Raw genomic sequence first — 22,333 nt, 5'->3', positions numbered from 1 at the left:
TATAATACTTACCGATGAATTTTATTGCATTGGGAAAATGCCCGGCCAGGTCCTGGGACCAGTGATCAGTGATTGGAATTTGAAGATACTTTATGTGTCCATCGCGTTCGAATACGTTTGGCAAGTCGGGTGTAACATTCAGTATATACTGTAAGGGTAGAATTCGTTAAATAAAAGTCGACACTATATCACCCTAGTAGGTCTCACCTTAATATTGTACTTTTTTAGTGATTTGAGATCCTCGCTGTGGGAAGCGTTGCCGAGGAAGAGGCCGGTCATGATCTCGACCGGCTCGACGTTGGCCGGCTCGGCGAGATAGTTCGTTGTACTTTCGCAGTCGGACGACTCGGTGCTGCTGCTGCAGGCCGAGTCCGAAAATGGAATCGATATACGAAGCGATCTAGAAGAAAGACAGATAAAGTGGGAAAAGCCAATTTAATTTATTGGATAATTGTTGATGTTAATTGAATAATCTTAGATATTAAACGCTAAGTCAATGACTGTTAAAATCAATTGTCTCGAAGTTTCTTTCGGTCATGCCATCGATGAATTTGTTCTGTTTCAATATTGAATCAGATTAAGCTTCTTTACTCTGCTTTCGTTTAAAGCCCTGCAAATCGAATATGTATTCAATTCACAGTAGAAGCCAATTTTATTTTAGGGTAATTTTAATTTTAAGTTAAAATCCTTTAAAATTAGTTCTTTACTTGTTGCTTTGCTTTGGTATTAAGTTATGAACCCAGACAAAAAAAATGGAAAGGTTTCAGAAAGCAATTATCCCAAGTAATATTATGATGACCAAGTAGTCTTATAGAGGTTTAGAGAACCTTCAGAAACCTTATTAATTTGCTAATCCTCCAAGAATGCCTTTAGGGATTTCTCCAGAAACTTATTCAAGGATCACTCTCTAGAAGTTCCGTATAGAGATTTACTGAAATTAATTCAATAATTTCGCTAGCAGTTCTTTCAGAGATTCCTTCTGGATTTTTCAAGAAGTTCTTCAAGGTATCATTCACGAGTTCCTTCAGGGATGTCTTTCAGTGGTTTCTCCAGGAGTAAATTCAGAAATTCCTCCAAAAAGATCTTCAATGAGTTCTCCAAGAATTCCATCAATAATTCAGGAAGTTTTTCAGGGATTCATTTAGAAGTTCCTTCAAGGATTCCTCTTAGAGTTCTATTAACCCTTTATAAGGCAGTGGCAACTATATTGCCACCTACTGTTTGTATTTTTTTCTGTTTTATAACAATTTATTTCAAACTTTTTTTTTGTTTACGCAAAATTAGGACTACTAACAACGCCTGGTATTTTTTTGGTACTAAACAAAGCTTTAACAACAATTTAGGAGCCATTTGTAGTCTCAAAAATGGCTAATTTTGACCGCGTGAAGAAAATTAGCTCAAACTTATTGTAAAATTATAGATTTGGTAAATATTTTAAGATATAATCAAATTCTGGGTTGACATGAGCTGAACTACGCAGTTTATATTATAGGTTAAGCCCCAATCCACTCTAAATTCTCTTTTCTGGCTTTTTGCCGAAGTCAAAAGAAGAAAAGTACCCTAAACGGGTAGTGGCAAGAATATTGCCACCAGCGCTGGTGGCCTAAACGGGCAGTGGCAACTATATTGCCACCTCAAAAGCTCGTTTTTGGGGTTAACGGGCAGTGGCAACTATATTGCCACCAGCGTTTTTGGCCTAAACGGGCAGTGGCAACTATATTGCCACCTAGATTTTTGAGAGTTTCTTTTAAATAAAAATTGATTTGTATATGTAATCATGTATATAATCATTTGCATAATAGTATGCGATGATAACTCTTCTAGTTTTCTCGGCCTTATAAAGGGTTAAAAGTTTCTCTTGGAGTTCATTCAAGGATTCCTCTAGATGATTGTTCAGGCTTTCCTCCATGCATACCTTCAGGAGTTTTCCATGGTATTCTATATGAGGAATTTCTCCTGAAATTGCTGGAGAGATTTTTCGTGGAACTCCTTCAAGAACAACTACTTCAGGGGTTCCGCCAGACGTGCTTTCAGGAATTTCACTTGCACCTCTTTCAGGCATTCCTCCAGGAATTCCTTGAGGGATTTTTTTTGTCAGTTATTCCTCTAGTAATTTCTTCTTGCAATTCTTCAGATTTTTTTCATGAATTTCTTCAGGAGTCCCTTCAGGGTTTTCTGTAGAATACTGTCGTCCATCGTCAGGAGTCAAAGGGAGTTTATTCAAGGATTCCGGTAGATATTTTTTTTCAGGAATTCCTATGAAAATACCTTCAGGGTTTTTCCTGGAATTGTTTGAGAAGTTTCCTTCGGAAATACTGGAGAGATTTCTCCTGTAACTTGTAAAGCATTTTTTCAAGAACTCTCGCAGGATTTTTTTCCGGGAACTCCTTCAGCGATTCCTCCAGAAACTCTTTCAGATATTCTTCTAGGACTTCCTGCAGGGGTTCCTCGCGGTCGGCACGAAACAAAAGTGGATAGTGCAATGTAAAAATCCAGTTTTGGGCTGAACAATAGTGGCTGCGGAAGGTGAAGAAGAATTCTACTTCTACGGAGTAACTTAGAGTGCGCTAAAATCTAGTGGAAATATTCCTGCTACTGGATTGCATAGATTCGAGGACGGTCCAGCAAAGCAATTCGACCTACGAGTTCGGTACCCTACGAAGTTCGACAAACATCTTCAGGCTTTACCAACCGCCAGGTGGCATCCGATGATTCGACCGTCAACATCCAACCCCTGTGACTGTGATGCCCATGGCCAGTAGGCACCGGTCAGCAAGACACCATTAAGCGAGGCGACGCCGATACCATAGAATGTACGGACGTCCATCGGTAGTTACAAAGCAGACTTTGTTCCAGTGGGGACGTAAGTTCCAGTTCCTACGAATCCGATTAGATCCCTTCTAGTACCACAGCCGCTCCAATGTAAAGCCAGTTCTCTTCCGGCATTCCAGCCGCAACAAAATCCGACCGGTCTCCTTCCAGTACTCCAGCCGTACCATTCTGCGACCGATTCCTATCCGGTATTCCAGAAGTTGCAGTTTGTGGCCGAACCCCGTTCGGTAACCCCAACCCCCCTTTCGGCAGCCATTCCGATCCTGAGGTCTACCAGAGGCAGTCCAGTGGTCGATTCCAATCTGATGCCCGTCGATACCAACTCGCCGATAACCGATCCTCCTCCGATAACTCTGATGCCCACTGGAATCAGTTCGATGAGCTATTCCGCTCCGATGTCCGTCGGTTCCCATTCGCTGGTCCAGTCCAGTAGACAGTTCCGGTTTGAAATCCGCTGCTTTCTGCTCGGAAACTAAATCGACGTTGATGCCCATCGGTGCCCGTTCGGTGAGCATGCTGTGAAGCCGATCGTGATGCTCGCCGGTACCAGTCCAGCAGTCGCGCCTGTAATCGTGTCAGTCAGTCTCCGTCCGGTAACTAAGCTATCTTCGATGTTTGCTAGAAGCCGTTCCATGGACAAGCCCATCCCGATATCCGTCGGTACTCGGCCGGTGATCAAGTCGAACCCTATAAGAAGGCCGGCTCCAGAGGCACGTTATCCTCCATTTGGGACATTTGTGCCATGCATCGAACCCTAAGTCAACTACCACTGCTACAGTATTCCCGCTGGTACTTCTTCGTGTGCATCATCTGGTATGGTCCACTGCACGAATTTATGCTGGCCTGCTTACTCTTACCGGAAATCTGACGTTTGAGCGGTGCCGGCACCTCCCAAACGTCAAATTTTCTGTGAGAGCAAGCAGGCCAGAATCTTGGCCAGAATAAATTCGTGCGGCACTCAAGCCAATCTAGAAGACAGCCGAAACCCGTCCGGTCTTTAGAGAGCTTCCCAAGAAGAAGTGGGTCATGGTGTTATCAAAGTTGATACAACCACCGCTGGATCCGCCTCCGGTCAACCCGACTGGTGCCTATGAACATCTTCATTTCGACCCGTGGCCGTGGAAGCCACCCGAAACCATTCAAGCAAAGTCGACCCAGCAAGGCATCCCGAAGCGCGTGTCCTGAACTCGCCCACATAACGACCCAAAGGAAGCCGAGCAAGACGCCCAGAACCCATCTAGGACAATGCGATCTCCTCTGACCATCAAGAAGAAGAAGAAGAAGAAGAAGAAGAGGGCTTGACGTTGCCCCTCTAGAGGACTGCTGGAGAACAGTAAAAGCATCCATCAAGGACGTAGCCGTGAGCACCATCGGGTACGTGCAAACGAATGGTTCGCCGAGGAGTGCAGAGCGATTTTGAAGGAGAAGAAGGTAACGCGGGTGGTAATTCTGCAGCAAGGAAATCGTTATGTAGAACGATACGAAAAGAAGCGGAAACAACAGACCCGCCTATGTCGGGATAATTGAACGACGCCTGGAAAAAGCAGCGTGCGAAGGAATGGAACTGATGTGCCGTTCCAAAGAAACACGAAAGTTTTACTAGAAGCTCAGCGCATCCCGCAAGGACTATGTGCCGCGAGCCGAAGTCTGTAAGAATAAAGATCGGACCCTCTTGACGGATGGACGAAAAGCAGTCGAAAGGTGAAAGCAACACTTCGATGAGCACTTGAATAGCGTGGATAATGCAGGCTCGAGATACCAAGGCAAAATGACGGAAATACTCTCAACTCTCACGCTGAGGAAAGTTAAGGATGTCTTTCACGAGCTGAGAACCAACAACCAACAAAACAGCTGGTAATGATAGTATCGCAGCTAAAAGTTTTCCACCTGCCTGCAACTGATGATAGTCAGGATCTGGAAACCAAACAACTACCGGAGGAGTGAAAGACGGTGTTAATCTGTCCCAGTCATGCACGTGAAAGCAGGCAACTATTTTTAATGTGAGAAATTCAAAGCGATCACCATTTTGCATGCTGCCCACAAAGTGCTATCCCAGATCATCTTCCGTCGTCTGTCACCTAAAACAAATGAGTTCATCGGAAGTTGAATATCAAGCCGGGTTTATTGATGGCCGGTTGTCAAGAGGCCAAATCCGCAACGTACAGCAAATCCTTCAGAAATGCCGTGAATATCAGGTCCCAATGTCTCACTTGTTCATCGACTTCAAGGCGGCATATGACAGTATCTACCGCACAGAGCTACGGAAAATCATGAACGGCAACAGCTTTCCTGGGAAACTGACCAGACTCATCAAAGCAACGATGGATGCAGGTTTCGAGTGAACTATTCAGCTCATTCGGATCTCACCGGGGACTGCGACAAGGTGACGTACTCTCATGCCTACTATCAAACACCGCTTTTTTCATCTCAGCCATGGATGATAATCTGCTGAACAGATACCTGAACCCTTCGTCTCTCCGGAACCTCCTGTGGGTAGAACTGTGCCACGCAGCTACCATTGGGCCATGGAGGCCATATCCTAGTATGGACGAGGCGAAACTAGGCAGAAGCTTGCGCTTGCTGGCATACACCGCAAAACTATTGGACATAATCCAGGGCAGTGCCACTATAGATGTGGAGGCTCTCTTTCAGGCATAATAAACGTGGCTTCCGAGGTAAGCTGTTCGTCGATCATCACCTCCAAAACCAGCACCTCAGATTTGTGATGAACCAATTCCAGATTCCTGAATGTCATCCACTCTACCACAACTGCGATCGAGTGGGCAGCAACCAATTCTATGTCTTCGATCGATTCCTCATAGACCTCCATTGTAATGTTGTCAGCGAGGCCGACGATTGCCATTTCCACAGGGAACTTGAACCTCAACACCTCGTCGTAGTACATGACATTCCATAGCGCCGGATGCAGGATGGATTTTTGCGGGATTCCTGAGGTTATATGGAACCACTTCCGACCCACATCTGTGTCGTAAACTATACTCGATTTTGAAAGTAGATTACGAGAATCTTGTACAGGTACTCGAGTATTCCCAGACGAAGGAGCGCATCGGTAACAGCCGTCCAACTGGCACTATTGAAAGCGTTTCTTACATGCAGAGTCACTACTACAGAGTAGTGAATCCCCCTTTTCTTACGCTGTAACACTATCTCGGAGGTCTTTGTAACCGACAAGACATCGTTTACGGTCGACCTCCCCGTACCGGAAGCTGAACTGGTTGCTTGAGACCAATGATACAAATTATCACCTCACGAATGCTCAACCGACTTATCAATTGTATTTTTATCGATTGCGATTGAACTGTACACTGCTCAGCGGGTAAAGAGGTGGCAAAACGAACATAATGTAACTCACAAACGATTTTGCACACATCTGTCAGTGCCGCCACATGTTCACGCACATGACACGCACACAGAATCAACATTCGCATGTACCGACACCACAACAACAATGTTTCCAGCCTACGAAGCTTCGCGATAAGCTAATCGAAAAGCATCGAAAGCGATGAAAAGACAGCAGGCTTGGCTGGAACGCAACACTTAACGGCGAAAAGGAGCAGGCAACCATGCTGATCAGCGTCGAGTTTGTTCGTGTGCTATTTGTACGGGAGGTTGGTTTGATAAAGCGAGGAAGGGTGAAAACGTATTCGTTGTCGAAAGCGAATCGCATCGTTTCGCGAATGTTTTCACCAAATAACAAGCTTGCTCGAGACATCATTTACATCCTCGGTGTGCCTCAACAGTCTTTTGAGAATGATCTTTTTGAGCACCTCCCCTGCCGTGTCGATCAAACATCCTCTCCTCTTCTTGGCGTAACGTCCTGACTGGGACAAAGCCTGCTTCTCAGCTTAGTGTTCTATGAGCACTTCCACAGTTATTAACTGAGAGCTTCCTCTGCCAATGACCATTTTACATGCGTATATCGTGTGGCAGGCACGAAGATACTCTATGCCCAAGGAAGTCAAGGAAATTTCCTTTACGAAAAGATCCTGGACCGACCGGGAATCGAACCCGTCACCCTCAGCATGGTCATGCTGAATACCCGTGCGTTTACCGCCTCGGCTATATGAGCCCTCGATCAAACATATTGGTCTTTATGCCGACGGGTCTCCGTGTGGTTTTCCCGCCTTTGGCAATAGTATCAGGCATGCCGCTTCCAAACCTCTGGGAAAACTCCCTCATTCAGGTATTTCTGCATAGCAGACCTGAACATCCCGGGAGCCTCTGCAATGCCCCGTTCACTCAAACATCGCTCTGTGATTCGACGAGCCGGGTTCAACAGCTGGGGTACGAGGTACAGCAATGTGCGTTGTGAATAAGAAGGCACATCATCAGTAGAAGTCTACGGGCTCCAGAAGAAAATACGGTCATGAAGGTTCACCTCCGCACCATTTGCCACACATTTGACAAACGCTCCGTGTCCAGTCGGACCCTGTTGAGGAAGCAGTTAGCAAGACTACGGATGAGAGAAGGTTCGTCAATACGAAGCCCCTTTCAAGTGTTTGGTGATCTCGTTTGTCAGTCTGCGGGTGGCAAAATGGATGAAAATGATGAAAATGATGAAGATGGTGGTACATTTGTTTTTGACTACCGGATAACTACAGCACGTTGGTATCGGCTTTTGAAAACCTTGAGAAAAAGGATCTACCGATGAGAGTGGTAAAGTAGCCGCTGCTTGCCGAAGAAGGAAAGCGGATAGATCGGCAAGGTGATTCAAGTAAAGACATTGGTGCGGCTTGGAAGAAGCGGCAGCCAAAGAAGTTTACTGGAGTGCCATCGTTGCAGAAGCTTAGGGCATATGAAGAAGGATTGCCGCTGGAACGAATCTAAAGATTGTGCGAATTGTTCAGCGACGGATAGAAAGGCGGTTACGTTCATGTCAACTCGTGCTGAAAATTCATCGGGTACTGAACCAATACGATTTTGCGTGAACTGGGGGAGCAGTAATCATTTCATCAACGATGCGAGCTATCTGCAGAATGTATGGAAACTGAAGAACCCAATCTCAGTAGACGTGGCCAAGGACGGTGTATTGTTGAAAGGTACAGTTGAGGGAGTACAGCGGAGAGTATCAAAAAGTAGGCGTTCGGTTTTGCAAGAAGAATGTGATCGTCGCTCCGAAATTGCGAGTCGCGAGTGATCCCTCTATCAGTGAGGAAGTTAGCTCAAGCCGGTATGGGCCTGTCATTCTTTGGATGACGTGCGCAGTTCAAGCTCAGCAATGAACTAATTGATGAAGCGAATCTAGAAGGAAATTCATGCGAGTTGGAGTTGAATCAAACACACAATCGGCGGCAGCATTGGTCTCAAATTTAGAAAAATGAGAAAGAACGGAGAAAGCCAATTGATCCAGAGGGAGGGGGAGCAGAAATTCCAGAAATTCTTTAATAACGGGATATTGAAGATCCCGCTGGAAGATCCGTTGAAGAACAGTGGATCAATCGGAAAGGTGGAAGAAGGAAGAAACCCCTTAAGCCTTAAGGCGCTCTCTTCGCAGAAAACACATGGCGACTGCTTGGAGTCAAACACGAAGCGTAGCGATCGGGAGCACGTGCCTCTAGGTAAGTTCCCGAATCGTTTGACTAGATTCAGAATACCGTGCTGCTGGTTTCTTTGATTCTAATTGCGGCAAACAAAGTTTGTCCAGCAGAGACATGGTATGGAGATTGGAGAGGAATCTGGACCGAAAGAGATGCTACAAGAAGAATATGCAGATACGGAGGCATATTTCAGAAGATCACGATCAACAAGCAATTCCTGGATTGACGAGGTTTGTTGGGATCAGTATGTCCTTTCCAAGGTTCACAAGGCAAATCAGCTTCATCGAACATACTGTTATTATCCGTGAACCGACGCGTTGGACATCGCGACGTTTCGTTGAACCGTTGCCGCTAACGATCGAGAGGGGGTGTTAAAGTAGTAGGCGGTGATAACTTGACGTGTACGATCGTTATGCAAAGTTCAGTCATTTCCTATCAAGCTCTTCTGTGAAGCATACGTTCAAGTAAAACACTCCGTGTTGTATTCGTTTATATTGGGTTTCTCATTAATGTTTAGACTACTGTGATAATTTGAGAATCCACTGAACCATCATTTCCCAGCGAAATTTCACACTAATCAAACTTATTTTGTTTACCTGTTGTGCATCCGACGCCCCTGTCTTGAACTTAACCAAACTTGTGCATGCCAGCCGCTGCGAAGTCGTGTGCGAAATTCGACTGTGATGATAATGAATTTCGGCCAAGTCTAAATGGGTGCAAATGTCGCAATACCGAGTCCTCACTGTTCGCCCAGCCCCGAACTTCCAATACTGATAATTCAAGGTTTTCCCGTTTTTTGCTTTTTGATTTTGCTCAATATGTATGCTCAATATGTAATGCACTGTTGTTTGAAGCTTGCTTCTTGAGATTTGTGCGTCTGAAGTTCTGATGTACTGTTGTAGCGGGATTCCAAGACGTTTGTCCTTAAGAAGTTATTGAAAATCATTGCTTTATGTTTTCAATTACATACATAGTTCTGTTGTAAAAAAAAACCCTGATTAATCCACCTAGTGGTGATAGCGCCTTTCTCGTCAAATATGTACTCATGATGTCGACGTAAGCCGAAGTGTTCCTGAATCCTGAGAATACTTTATTGAGAAAAGCAAGAATTTTATCAAAGCCATTATCGAATAGAAAAACTTATTGATGACGCATATTCCGACGTTATGTTCAACGTATAGGCAGAGCTTAAAAATATCAGAGCTCTCAGTTGACTGCCTGACCACTGTCATTGGAGGCCAATCAATATGAAGACGATGATTACAAGCTAAGATATAACCTTTTTCACAACCACAGATCACTTTGGGGTCGTCGACAAAATTTTTTCTGTACACTTCAGGCTATATTTTATTAATGCTGATTACAAGATCCATGTAAAATTGAACAAAATGCAAGCAAGTGAAATTTCCCAAACTAAATCACAATAAAATTTCAACCACATTACAGAGCGCGAGGGCGCAACTAGTCACATCAGAATTTTGTGAAGTAACTTTAGACGCAAAAGGGGATTGAAAAAAAAATGTTCAGGGTTGTTGCGATTAAATTTTAATTTTCCCATACAACGTTGACTGTAAGGATGAGTAGGAATCTGAAATGGTGTAATTTGATGAGTTCTGAGATCACTTTAGTTTTGTCATGATGAAGAAAACAATTGCACATATCTATCGCTTGTTATGATTTTGCTCACTTTCGTAGTTCCGGCAAAGCACCCAAAGTTGGTTCTGTAATACTGCTGGTAGTCTCTAAAACGGTTTTAGCCTATTTTTTTGCTAACCGGTAATCAGGTTATCAAAAAAGCCGCGATTTGACGTGTGGCATGCATTAGTTTGGTTAACTTTTGTTTATGGCCACTTCCGGCGGGACACCCGGAACCACAAACACTACCGGTAGTAACTTATGTAGTCTGTGCCTGTTTTCTTACTAACCGTTCATCAGGTAATCGAAAAGGCCGTGATTTGATGCACCGAATGCATGAGTTTGGTTCAATTTTACATTTTACCACTTACGGCGAGACATCTGGAACCAGGACAGTACCAATTGTCCCAAATATGGCATGAAACTAGTTTCCTCTAACTGTTCACCCCTAGAAAGCCACGAATTGATGTGTCACATGCATGGGTTTGGATCATTTTTACATTTTACCAATTCCAGCTGGAACACTACCGGTAGTCTCTAATGTGATCTGAGACTATTTTCTGGCTGATCGTTCTTCAGGTTATCGAAAAAGCCGGTATTTAATAAGCCGCACGCATGTGTTTGGTTTCCTTCCACATTCGTCCACTTCCGGCGGGACACCCGGAATCGGTTCTGGAGCACTACTGGTTTTCCCTAATGTGGTCTGAGATTTTTTTTGTTAACCGTTCATCAGATTACCTAAAAAGCTGCGATTTGATGTGTGACATGCCTGGATTTGATTCTCTTTTACATTTGACCACTTCCGGCGGGACAACTGCAACCGATTCCGGAACACTACCGGTAGTTTCTAATGTAGTTTGGTTCTATTTTCTTGCTAATCGTTCATCGGGTTTTCGAAAAAGCCGCAATTTGATGTGTTGCATGCATTACTTTGGTTCACTTATGTATTTGGCCACTTCCGGCGGGACACTCGGAATCGGTTCCGGAACACCACCCGTTCAAATATGGTCTAAGACTCTTTTCCTGCTTACCGTTCATCAGGTAATCAGAAAAGCCGCAATTTGGTGTGTCGCATACATGGGTTTGGTTCACTTTTGTAGTTGGCCAATTCCGGCGCGACACTCGGAACCGGTTCCGGAACACTACCTGTAGTTTCTAATGTGGTGTGAGACTATTTTCTTGCTAACCGTTTATCAGGTTATCGAGAAAGCCGCGATTTGATGTGTCGCGTGCATAGGTTTGCTCCACTTCAATATTTGGCCACTTCCGGCGGGACACCCGGAACCGGTTCTGGAATACTACCGGTTCAGATATGGTCTGACACTATTTTCCTGCATACCGTTAATCAGGTTATCGAAAAAGCCGCTATTTGATGTGTCGCATGCATGGATTTGGTTCACATTTTTATTTGGCCACTTCCGGCGGGACACCCGGAACCGGTTCTGGAACACAACCGGTTCAGATATGGTCTAAGAGTATTTTCCTGCATACCGTTCATCAGGTTATGGAAAATGCCGCGGTTTTATGTGTCGCATGCATAGGGTTGTAGCATTTTCATATCTGGCCCCTTCCGGAACACCTAAATGGCCATAACTCCGGAACGGCTGGACCTTAGCGTGGTTCAAAAAATCGTTTTTGCTCCACACCGCTTATTCGATTCGTAACCAGATTATATGCCTTCTCACAAAATTTGAGCTCATTTAGTTGAAAATTGAGACTGCACAAGCCCTTCAAAGTTTGTATGGGAATTACTATGAGAAAACGATGTTTTTCATTCAATCGACCATAACATTTCCCCAAGTGCCCTAGAGGATTAGTTGACCCTTGCTACTCCTAGATTACTCTATCAGCTACAACTTTGCCGAAGACCGCATTCAAATCGGACGTCTCATTAATTAGTTATCGATTTGTATCCAACTGGACAAACTTTAGCAATGATCCTCCAGCTTCCCAGCAGGCAACATTGCTGCATATGGCGCCAAAGATAGCACACTAAAATCATGGCTACTATGTTTCACTGCAAAATGCAGTGATGCCCACCGAATAGTTTAACCATCATGAGTAAAGATTTCAATTCTGGATAAAAACCGGTAACTAATTAATAAGGCGTCCGATTTGAATGCGGTCTTCGGCAAAGTTGTAGCTGATAGAGTAGTCTAGCAGTGCCAAGGGTCAAATAACCCTATAGGGCACTTGGGGAAATGCTACAGTCGATTGAATGAAAAACTTCGTTTTCCCATAGTAATTCCCATACAAACTTTGAAGGGCTTGTGCAGTCTCAATATTCAACCAATTAAGCTCAAATTTTGGGAGAAGGCATATAATCTTATTAGGAATCGAATAAGCGGTGTGGAGCCAAAACGATTTTTTGAACCACGCTACTGGACCTATCCGAACCATTTTCAATAGGAAACAATGGGATCAGATTCCGCGTCGAATGAACTGTCGGTCATTAAAATCGGTTGAGGTTTACTGCCAAAAAGTGATGTGAGTTTTTTGTACACACACATACACACATACATACACACACACATACATACACACAGACATCACCTCAATTCGTCGAGCTGAGTTGATTGGTATATGTGACTCGACCCTCCGGGCCTTCTATCAAAAAGTCATTTTTGGAGTGAACATATAGCCTTTCCAGTACACTTAGTGTACGAGAAAGGCAAAACAAAGGGTACCTATTGAAATGATAAACTAAGATGCGCTACAATACACTATTATTATCACAAGATTTTAACATTCCAAGCATCTAAAACGATAAAATTGAAGGTATTTCAAATGTCTTCTAACTGTCTTCTAACCGCAACGGATGATTTAACACTCACTTCACCGTCATCATCTTCATTATGCTTCTATCATTAGAAAGATGGTAGTAAAAACTTCACGTAACCTTTTCGGTCGGTTGCTATGGCATCGGTGGTGGTCGTAGACAGCGGTGCCGGTTGATGGAGCACTCGCGAGTGATTTTCCCTCGAAAGGTTGCATTCATTCGCCGCCGTCGTAATCGATCATTCAACAATAATGAACAAAAAGCATACTTCTTCTTTCTCACGCACTAGATTCGACGACTTTTGCAAATTAACCGCGTAATTTCATCGAACGTTCTGTAAAACCGCGAAACCGTGACCGGATGGCTTCGTCGGAAAACACTAACAGCGCACACTACACGTGACACTACGGAAGCACACTCACCTCAATCCCATCAGTTGTTCGGTAGCGGCACATCCCGACTGCAGGTTAGCGTTGATGACTTCATCCTCGCACCACTCCGGAAACGATTGCCGAAAGTTCGCATAGCCGCCTACGCAATGGAGAAACCGGGAGAGCAAGGATGAACGGCAGCGGCGAACGTGTGTATTGGTCGGTAGCCGCGTGGGTGGTTGGTGGTGGCAGCGCCGCAGCAAACACAGTAGGCATCGCAGGATTCGTCGCCGTTGTTGTTGATGTTGTTTTTCACGCACATTCGCACGGAGCGAGCATGTGAAAGAGAAAGTTGGCGGTAGAAGAAGAAAAAATGTATTAGAGATCGAAGCAGGCTACCGTTCAAGAAGGGTGCAGGTGGGTGGTGGTGGCGGGTGAAGGAAAACGACGGTATCGCAGGGATAAATGGTTGTTCGGTGTGTTTTTTCGCCTACTCTGTGATGGTTGTCAATGCGTGGGCTTTCGAGGAAAACCCTTCAAAGCTTTTCCATTCATTTTTCAAGAATGAAAGTGTGGGCCTTGCCAGTTTCTTTTTTCTTTGCGGGAAGACACTAGGGGTAGGGCTCTTTGCATTGCGCGGCGATTGCGGAGGAAGACAGTTGCGTCACGTAGAGAAGCGAAATAGAACATAAGTTACATGACAGAAGCTGGGTTGCGTGGGTTTCCCGCCGGCTGATAGATGGATAGGTCGTAAAGTGAGAAGAGGAGTGCTTTGCTAAGTGGCATTACTCGAGTTTTTAGGTGGGCGTTTCGGTTTACATTGGTACTTTCGTTTGTATAAATTTATTAAACTTTGACACACGATTCGTTTTGTTTAGTTTGAAGCTTTAATGAGCTGCTCATGGCAATCATATTAAAATATAGGGTAAATCGTCAATTGGCTTCTTTAGCGGTGTTGAGATAGTTCCATTTTCTGAATATACATGCAAAACTGAGCCGAAATCCAAATTTTCATGAATTTTGGTGCGCGGGAACCTATTTTAAAAACAGTTTGAAGTTTGTATGGGAGCGATTTGTCGAATCACCCCTCGTTACATTTTGTACTGGGCGAAGCTGTCAAGCAGTTGGTCAACTGTCAAAAGGTGATTTCGAATAATTTCTTCGAAATCGATTTAGGTATCAAAATAAAGTTCTAAAAATCTGAAAAATATCACGGTGGTTCAGAAAAAGGTGATCTTTCATATAACATCAAAAAATCAATACTTTTTTCTTAATTCAAAAACCCAATTGTTGCATGACTAAAAAGTAGCCTATTGTTGCACGCACACTCCATGCTTTTCTTATGAGATGTGCGACAATTGACGAATTTTTAGCCGTGCAACAATTGGCGATTTACCCTATATATAAAGGAATAGGGCACGGCATGAAATTCTCTCCTTCTCTTTCACTCTTAGGTACCGGCCAGAGTGGACGCGCAACGCGACGCGGCGCGGAAATTTGCACGCAAAGGAATAACAATCAATAATAAGGAGCTGTCAAATCGTATGAAAAATCCGCGCCGCATCGCGTGACGCGTCCACTCTGGCCGTACCCTTACAGAAATTTTGAAAACAACAAGGCCAAGAAACGTCGAAATCCCATACAAAGTCATAACAGTGCAGTGCCCTATAGAGAAGTGACATTTCAGCACACGAACACTAGTGCAAATTTTTCCTCACACAAAAGTACACGCCAATTCAAAGGCTATTCAAATTGCACATGCAAATATTACCCAATCAAAATGGGTAAAACAGGTAAATAATTAAAAAACTAACGTCCGGGGTAAGAGTGCAAATATTTTCCTCGCAGTTTCACAGCTACAAAAAAGGCACGCATACATTTGAACGTGATTACCACTATACAGTATAGAAATGAATTGCACTGCTTAACCCTTCGAAGCCGGAATTTTTCCTAGCGTTCTTCTGGAGTTTTTTTCTACGGTTTTCTGTAGTTTGGGTATTCAATAGTAGTATAAAAACGGTAGAATATTATGCGGAATATTTTTTCTGGACATCCTAGGTCATCCAAACTATTCTTGAGTTTAGATCCTTAAATTTATGGCTGTAACGGTAACTTATTTCATTATACAAAGCTGCAATTTGTAAGTCTTCTGAAAATTCAATAGACAGTATCAGATCATTCAGGATATCCTAGATCATCCAAACTGTTCTTGAGTCTAGATCTTAATGGGTGTAACGGTAACTGATTTCATTATACAAAGCTGCGATTTGTAATCTATCATGTATGTCTTCTGGAAGGTAAATAGACAGTATCAGATCAGTCGGGATATCCTAGGTCATCCAAACTGTTCTTGAGTTTAACTCCATAAGTCTACGGGTGTAACGGTAACTTTTTTCATTATGCAAATCTACGATTTGTAATCTATCCTGTCCAGCAAGTCTTCTGAAAATTCAATAGACAGTATCAGATCATTCGGGATATCCTAGGTCATCCAAACTGTTCTTGAGATTAGATCCTAAAGTCTACAGGTATAACGGTAACTTCTTCCGTTATACAAAGCTACCATTTGTAATCTATCATGTCCAGTATGTCTTCTGAAAGTTACAGTGGTTGTTTTTAGCAACTAAGCTTCATAACAGTAAGAAATCCCATAATATTCCAAAAATCTATAACAACGTTTATTGTTCCTGTAACAGCTTTGGTAAGTACAGTGGATTATGTAACACTACTTAAGGACAAGGTATTTGGAGTACATAGCTGAAAATTTCCAGAGCACCGTTTTTTAGAACCGTTGAACGGATTTGGATGAAAATGCATCACGCTAATTGTTCAGTGGTTGTCAATAGCGTGATGCATTTTAGTCCAAATCCGTTCAACGGTTCTAAAAAACGGTGCTCTAGAAATTTTGAGCAATGTACTCCAAATACCTTGTCCTTAACGTAGTGGCAAAAGCTATTATCACAAGTGTAGACCTGAAGCTATGGTCTCAGTGGTAGTGTTGTTAATCTGGAATATCTTAAAACTATCTTGAAATGACTCATGATATGCCAGGGGGATTGCAGACTATAGTCTAAAGTACATTGTGAGAATAACTACTGTTACTATCAAGATAGTTTAAACGACCCTCAATATGGTGGAGCCTCGTAGCCGTGCGGTTAGGGTCACCAAGCTTATAATCGCACCAAGCTATGGGGTGAGGGTTCGATTCCCGCTTCGGGCGTTGAAACTTTTCGTGAGAATAGTTTCTTCCCCGTTTCCACTGGTGCATGCTCCGTTGTCCGTTGTCTAATGTTAAGTTTAAAACAGTCTGTACAGCCAAAAGCTGAAGACGTTGTCCGTGTCTTTTTAATATCCCAAAGGTTCATAATAATATATGGTAGACTTCAGGTTGATCCAGTCACCGCGATTGATGAAACGTTACTCAATATGTCAGATATAGCTGATGTTACGAGTGTAGACCTGAAGTTCTGAGCTCCAAGGTAGTTTGGCTGACCTGGAATATACCTGTAGTGTCTCTAAATGTCATTTCAGATTTCAAGTGCGTCACGGATCTCAGCAGATTATGCTTTGCTTTTATTTATGGTGAAAACACATAAAGTTTTTCTTGTAGATTTGAAGGACTTTGCTATAGAACAGTTTGGACGAACTTGAATATCCCAAAGGTTTATGATAAAAAAGTAGACTTCAGATTACTCCAGTAACCACGGATAAATATGCAACGTTACCAGTATAGCAGATATGGCTGTTGTTACGAGTGTAGACCTGAACTCCAATTTTGTTTGGCTGACATGGAATATCCATGTAGTGTCTTCAAATAACATTTGAGATTTCAAGGGCGTCACGGATCCCAGCAGATTATGCAATAATATACACTTTATGGCGAAAACACAAAAAGTTATTCTTGTAGATTGGAAGGACTTTTATGGAAGGAAGGTTTATGATAAGCTTGTAAACTTCAGATTGCTCCAGTAATTGCGGTTTATTCTGTAATGTTACTCAGTATAACAGATATGGCTACTGTTACGAGTGTAGGCCTGAAGTTCTGAACCCAGGGTAGTTTGGCTGACCTGGAATATTCCTATAGTGTCTATAAATGTCATTGTAGATGTGAAGAGCTTCACGGACTCCAGTAGGTTATACAATGTTATTATTTGTGGCGAAAATACATAAAATTATTCTTGTAGATTTGAAGAACTTCACTATAGGACAGTTTGGAACACCTATAACATCCCAGAATATAAAACACCTTTTGGTATTCAGCTTTTATCCAAGTTCAGCTTTTAGAACAACTGGTATGTTAACTATTTCATTTTCTCAAATTTCATTGTGTTCAGGATGCTCTAGGTTATCAATGAAGTCCCAAATATAAATATTCCCATTTTTCCCTAATAGAGGACTCAATTTGCAACAAAATGTGAGGTTCGGGTACGTGGGGGATAGTGTGCTGATTTATGAAATACTGGTGGCACCATTCCAGGAGCTTCTTCTGGGATTCCACAGGAATTCCTCCAGGAACTCCTTCGCAGTTTCTCCACAAATTTCATCCAGGAGTTTTATCTGGGCTTCCTAGGAAGTTCTTTATGAGATTTGTCCGAATGTTTATTGAGAATTCCTTCAGGAGTTCCCACTGGGATTCTTCCAGGAACTTCTCCCGAGATTTCTAAACAGGTTCCATCTGGAATTCATCCAGGAAGTCCTTCTGGGATTCCTCCAAAGATTCCTTCCAAGATTTCTCAGGGAATTCCTTTTGGGATTCTTCAAGAAGTTCCTTCAAAGATTCCCCCAGATGTTCTTCAGGAATTCCGGGATTCCATCAGGACTCCTCCAAGAATTCCATGCGAGGTTCATCCAGGAGCTCTTTCTGGGATTTCTCCAGGAATTATTTTTGAATTTTATCTAGGAAAATCTTCCAGAAATGCTCCAAGAGCTTCTTCCGGTATTTATCAAAGAAATTTTTCCAGGAACTCCTTGCGAAAGTATCGTAATTCCGGGAAGAATCTCTTCTGGGACAGGGATGGGAACACTCACTTGCAAAGAGTTACATTCACTTGTTATTTTCTTAGCTCAGAAGCGTGCAATCAAGAAATGATGTATGGACGACTTTTGTATTGTGGTTTTGTCTAAAACTTTGCCGAATAGAATAGGGGTCGCACACGCATACCAAAGTCGTGACAGAGTTGTAAAGGAGACTCTCCACGAGGTGAGTGTAATTTACATTCACCTCGTGGAGAGTTGCCTTCGCAGTTCCCTCACTACTTTGATATGCATGTGGGACCCCTACTCTATTCGGCAAAGTTTTAGACAAAACCACAATGCAAAAGTCATCCATACATCGTTTCTCGATTGCACGCTTCTGAGCTGAGAAAAAAGCAAGTGAGTGTAACTCTTTGCAAGTGAGTGTTCCCATCCTTGTTCTGGGATTTCTCTCAAAAACTCCTTCCCGGATTCCTGTACGAATTCTTCTGGAGATTCATTCAAGAACCTCTTTAGAGATACCTCCATGAACTTTTTTCTAGGATCCCTTCGGGAGCTCCTTCCAGCATTCCTCCGGGAAAACCCTGCGGGTTTCTTCCAGGAACTTCTTCCGGGTTTTTTTTTTTTTCTGAAACTGATTCCAGGATTTTTTCACGAACTCCTTCCTGGGTTTCTCTAGGAATTTCTTTCGGGATTGTCTCTGATTCCTCCTGATTGTGGGAATTCCTCCTGGAGTTTGTATGTGTAATTCCTTATGAAACTCGTCTAGGAGTTCCTTGAGAAAATTCAGTGTTCTTGTTATGACAAACTTCATAAGATAGATTTATGGAAAGAGTAAAACAAATCTTAAAATGATGCAGACTGGAATCGATCCATGAACGTCGGGATCACTGTGCTCGTGTTTAATCCACAGGCTACCGACGCTTGAGGATACCATGTTACTAAATATGCATAACAACCAAGTTGTGAGACGATTCTGCGTCATAGAGCGACATGTAACTCATTCTAATCATTTAGAATTATTCAAAGGCCGTTTCATAAGTTAGGCCTTATGGAAATCTTAAGTTTATTTGGCTGAGTGTACTAAGCTTAAAAAAGCTCGACAAAAAGGTGACTTACACCCCTCTACATGTAGGCCCCTCAATTACTAGCCGAAGTCAGCATAACAGGCCATGACTTGTCTCATTCGTTCGGTTGTCCAATCTTACTAAGGCCAGTAGTACACAGGGTCAAATATTTGACAAGGAAAGAACTCAAGAAACAACATCAGTTTGACACTAATGAAAATTCGATCGAGTCAAACAAGATGTTTGAGCATTGGTTTCTTTTTGGACAAATATTTGACCCTGTGTACTAGCAGCTTAAGATTCACCAGTAAAATTCTTACACTAGTTCCATGCATACATCAGTATAGGGCACCGCACTGTTTTGATTTTGTATGGGATTTTGACGTTTTGTGGCCTTGTTGTTTACTAAATTTCTGTAAGAGTGAAAGAGAAGGAGAGAATTCCATGCAGTGCCCTATGGTCCACTGCACGAATTTATGCTGGCCTGCTTACTCTCACAGAAAATTTGACGTTTGAGCGGTGCCGACACCTCTTAAACGTCAAATTTTGTGTGAAAGTAAGCGGGCCAGTATAAATTCGTACAGTAATCCATTCTGAGTGTTTCAAAAGGTTTCAAAGAGTTTTTAAGGAAGCCGAAATCAAAACAGCTGAATACAGCAAAAATCGATTGTTTACCTCTTTTGCATATGTTTTTGACAGTTAGTGTAGTTGTAAAATCGATTACCAAAGCTACTGAAATAGTTCAAGTTCTGCTGTTCTAACTTCATTACAAAAGTACTGAATAGGTAATTCAGGATTGAGTGTGTACACGGGGTTTCAGAGGGAAGTAGTTGTGATAAATGGCGAATCTCGAGGGGACAAAATTATAAGTATGATATAGTGTAAATGGTGAAAAAAAGGCTTTAGGCTAGGTTTCAGGCTAGTTTAATAGCAAAAAACGTCGGTTTCAGGGGTATGAGGAGGTGTAACCGGACCGCGACCCCACTCACTTTCCAAAATTGCAACCGATACTTAGTAATTCGAACTCGCAGTCTTAAAGATATGTCATCATTTCAATAGATTCACCAACACTTGTTAACACTACACCACTTTATTCTTCTTTTTAACAAAAATAATGTCTTACAAGAAAAACCCGACTAACTGACTCATTGACTAAATGCACTGAAAACTGAAACACCTGCTAACAGCCTAAACTAAACTGACTACAGAAACTTCTAGGATAAAAATAATATGACGAGACCAGCAGTGGCAGCCGCCCCGATCCTTGGATCTGCAACCCTTTATATAGGGGTCCTCTCCCTAACCATCAACTCTTATTCTCCTGATCAAAGATTCTCCAGGACTCTCCCCATACCAAAGAGAAATTAATTTCACAATGCCCCCATGCGTAATTGATTTTTTAATTACGCTCCTTTCTAATATTTGCATCTCCCCCATCCGTGAGAGCAATTCTAATCTCTCCCCTACACGGATGATCAATTTTCCCTATGCCCCCCATTTCGCCATCTCACATCTGCGAGATTAATTGAGCCTCCAGATCGAATGGCCAATTTATTCTCACCTCTGAGATTCGGACCTCCCAACAACTCTCCCCAAAACAGAATACAGAAAGGCTAAATCTCCGATGCATCATAGCATCCCCCATCCACATTCTCACATCTGTGAGACCATACCAAAATTCTGAGGAGAGCGAAATTACTCGCGAATTCAATCTCAAAATTTCTTCCCTTAGTGGCTGAGTCATCAAGGGCCACACCAACCATCATCATCCCCGAACTTGATTTTTCATGAACGCACCGGGCGATCGTAAATTTATAGTGTTTACTTTTCTTCGTCACCCGTCTTAGTTTTACGATCACTCATGCGTTAGAGTTTTCACGCCTTCTAAACATGGATGCGTGGACGGTCGTCCATAAACATAATTTTACGATCCAATTATGATCGTCGTCTGTGATTACCTTTCTCTTTCGGGGAAGGTTATGCATTTCCAAGTTTTTTCTTGTTGCAAAAACAATCAGATCATTCTTCTCAACCCATTTTACGATCATCCCTTCATTTCCATATCGGCTTGAGGTTGCTGCATAATCAGCAAAAATCCTCTGCGTGTGAAGTCTTGTATAATTTACGACCTGAAAGAAAAAACCTGTAGTTCTAGCCTCCCGTCGTTAGCGATCGGATTTCTAGGCAATTGTTTATTTCATCAAGACAACCCTGTAGGTACTTGAATTTCGTCACCCCGAATACAGGCAGAGAAGGCTTCAACATATGTTGAAAACCATGCCCAATGTTTATGCCATAAATTAAAAGCCGAGATCCCAAAATGTTGGTTTCCCTTTCTCGAGTCATTCTTGAATTCCTGTCTCTTCTCCTTCTGGGCGCTTTCCGTCCGTGTTTCTAACAATTGGTGTCATTGTGCTCCACACATCGTGTGGGCTCAAGAAATCTTTTTCCTTTGGCATTCTTCATATCCCTTATTTCGTCATGAGCGAAAAATGCAAAATTGTTGCAATTGATTGGGGAAAAGGGTGACGTATGCCCCATTCCCGAAAAATGGCAAAAATTATCATCTTGGCAATAAATTGCTGAATCTCAATTCAGCGGTTTGTTGCAGAGGTCGTAGGGGTTAAGTCTTCATGAAACTCCCGTATTCCTCCTGCACGCAAAAAAATCCGTTCCGATATACGTGCACTCCCAGTCACGGCAACGGGAACGAACGGGAACTATGCATAGCAACGATAACAACAATAAGAAATGTACACCGTGAACTAGATGTCACGGTTTCTAGAACGCCCATATTGACAGCTGGAACTAGTTCCAGTTCACGGTGTATATTTGCTTGTTCTCATATTTGCGTTTGTTTGTTCACGTTTATCAGAACGGTTTTCTGAGCGTGTGGGCCTCTCCATAAATGCCTACGAGACAACCTTTTTATTGCTTCCCTTTAAATAAACTTTTAAAACCCTCTTTGGTTTCCCCTCCAGAGACATTTTCCTCATACAATTAACCTAAACCCGTCTTGAAATTACCTTTTGTGCCCCTTGCACTCTTATTTCCTCTTAAAGATGATATTCAAGTGATTCAGGCCTGATTCGCTTGATATTCAAGTAATTCAGGTCT

General features: G+C 42.8%; 1 protein-coding gene across 2 annotated transcripts in view; it reads right to left on the bottom strand.

Moving 5' to 3' along the window:
• LOC109425818 (dual specificity protein phosphatase Mpk3) overlaps window positions 1-22,333 on the bottom strand; it is a 120,749-nt gene that overhangs the window by 2,296 nt on the left and 96,120 nt on the right. For both annotated transcript variants that reach the window (XM_019701161.3, XM_029864556.2), the window contains 3 exons: window positions 13,227-13,335; window positions 208-400; window positions 13-148 (listed from right to left, as the gene is read on the bottom strand). In XM_019701161.3, the coding sequence (XP_019556706.1) occupies window positions 13-148; window positions 208-400; window positions 13,227-13,335 (438 nt within the window). The remainder of the gene's footprint in view (window positions 1-12; window positions 149-207; window positions 401-13,226; window positions 13,336-22,333) is intronic.

Source organism: Aedes albopictus, chromosome 3 (assembly GCF_035046485.1).
Source record: "Aedes albopictus strain Foshan chromosome 3, AalbF5, whole genome shotgun sequence".
NCBI classification, from domain to species: domain Eukaryota; kingdom Metazoa; phylum Arthropoda; class Insecta; order Diptera; family Culicidae; genus Aedes; species Aedes albopictus.
This window is presented reverse-complemented; position numbering and strand designations above follow the sequence as displayed.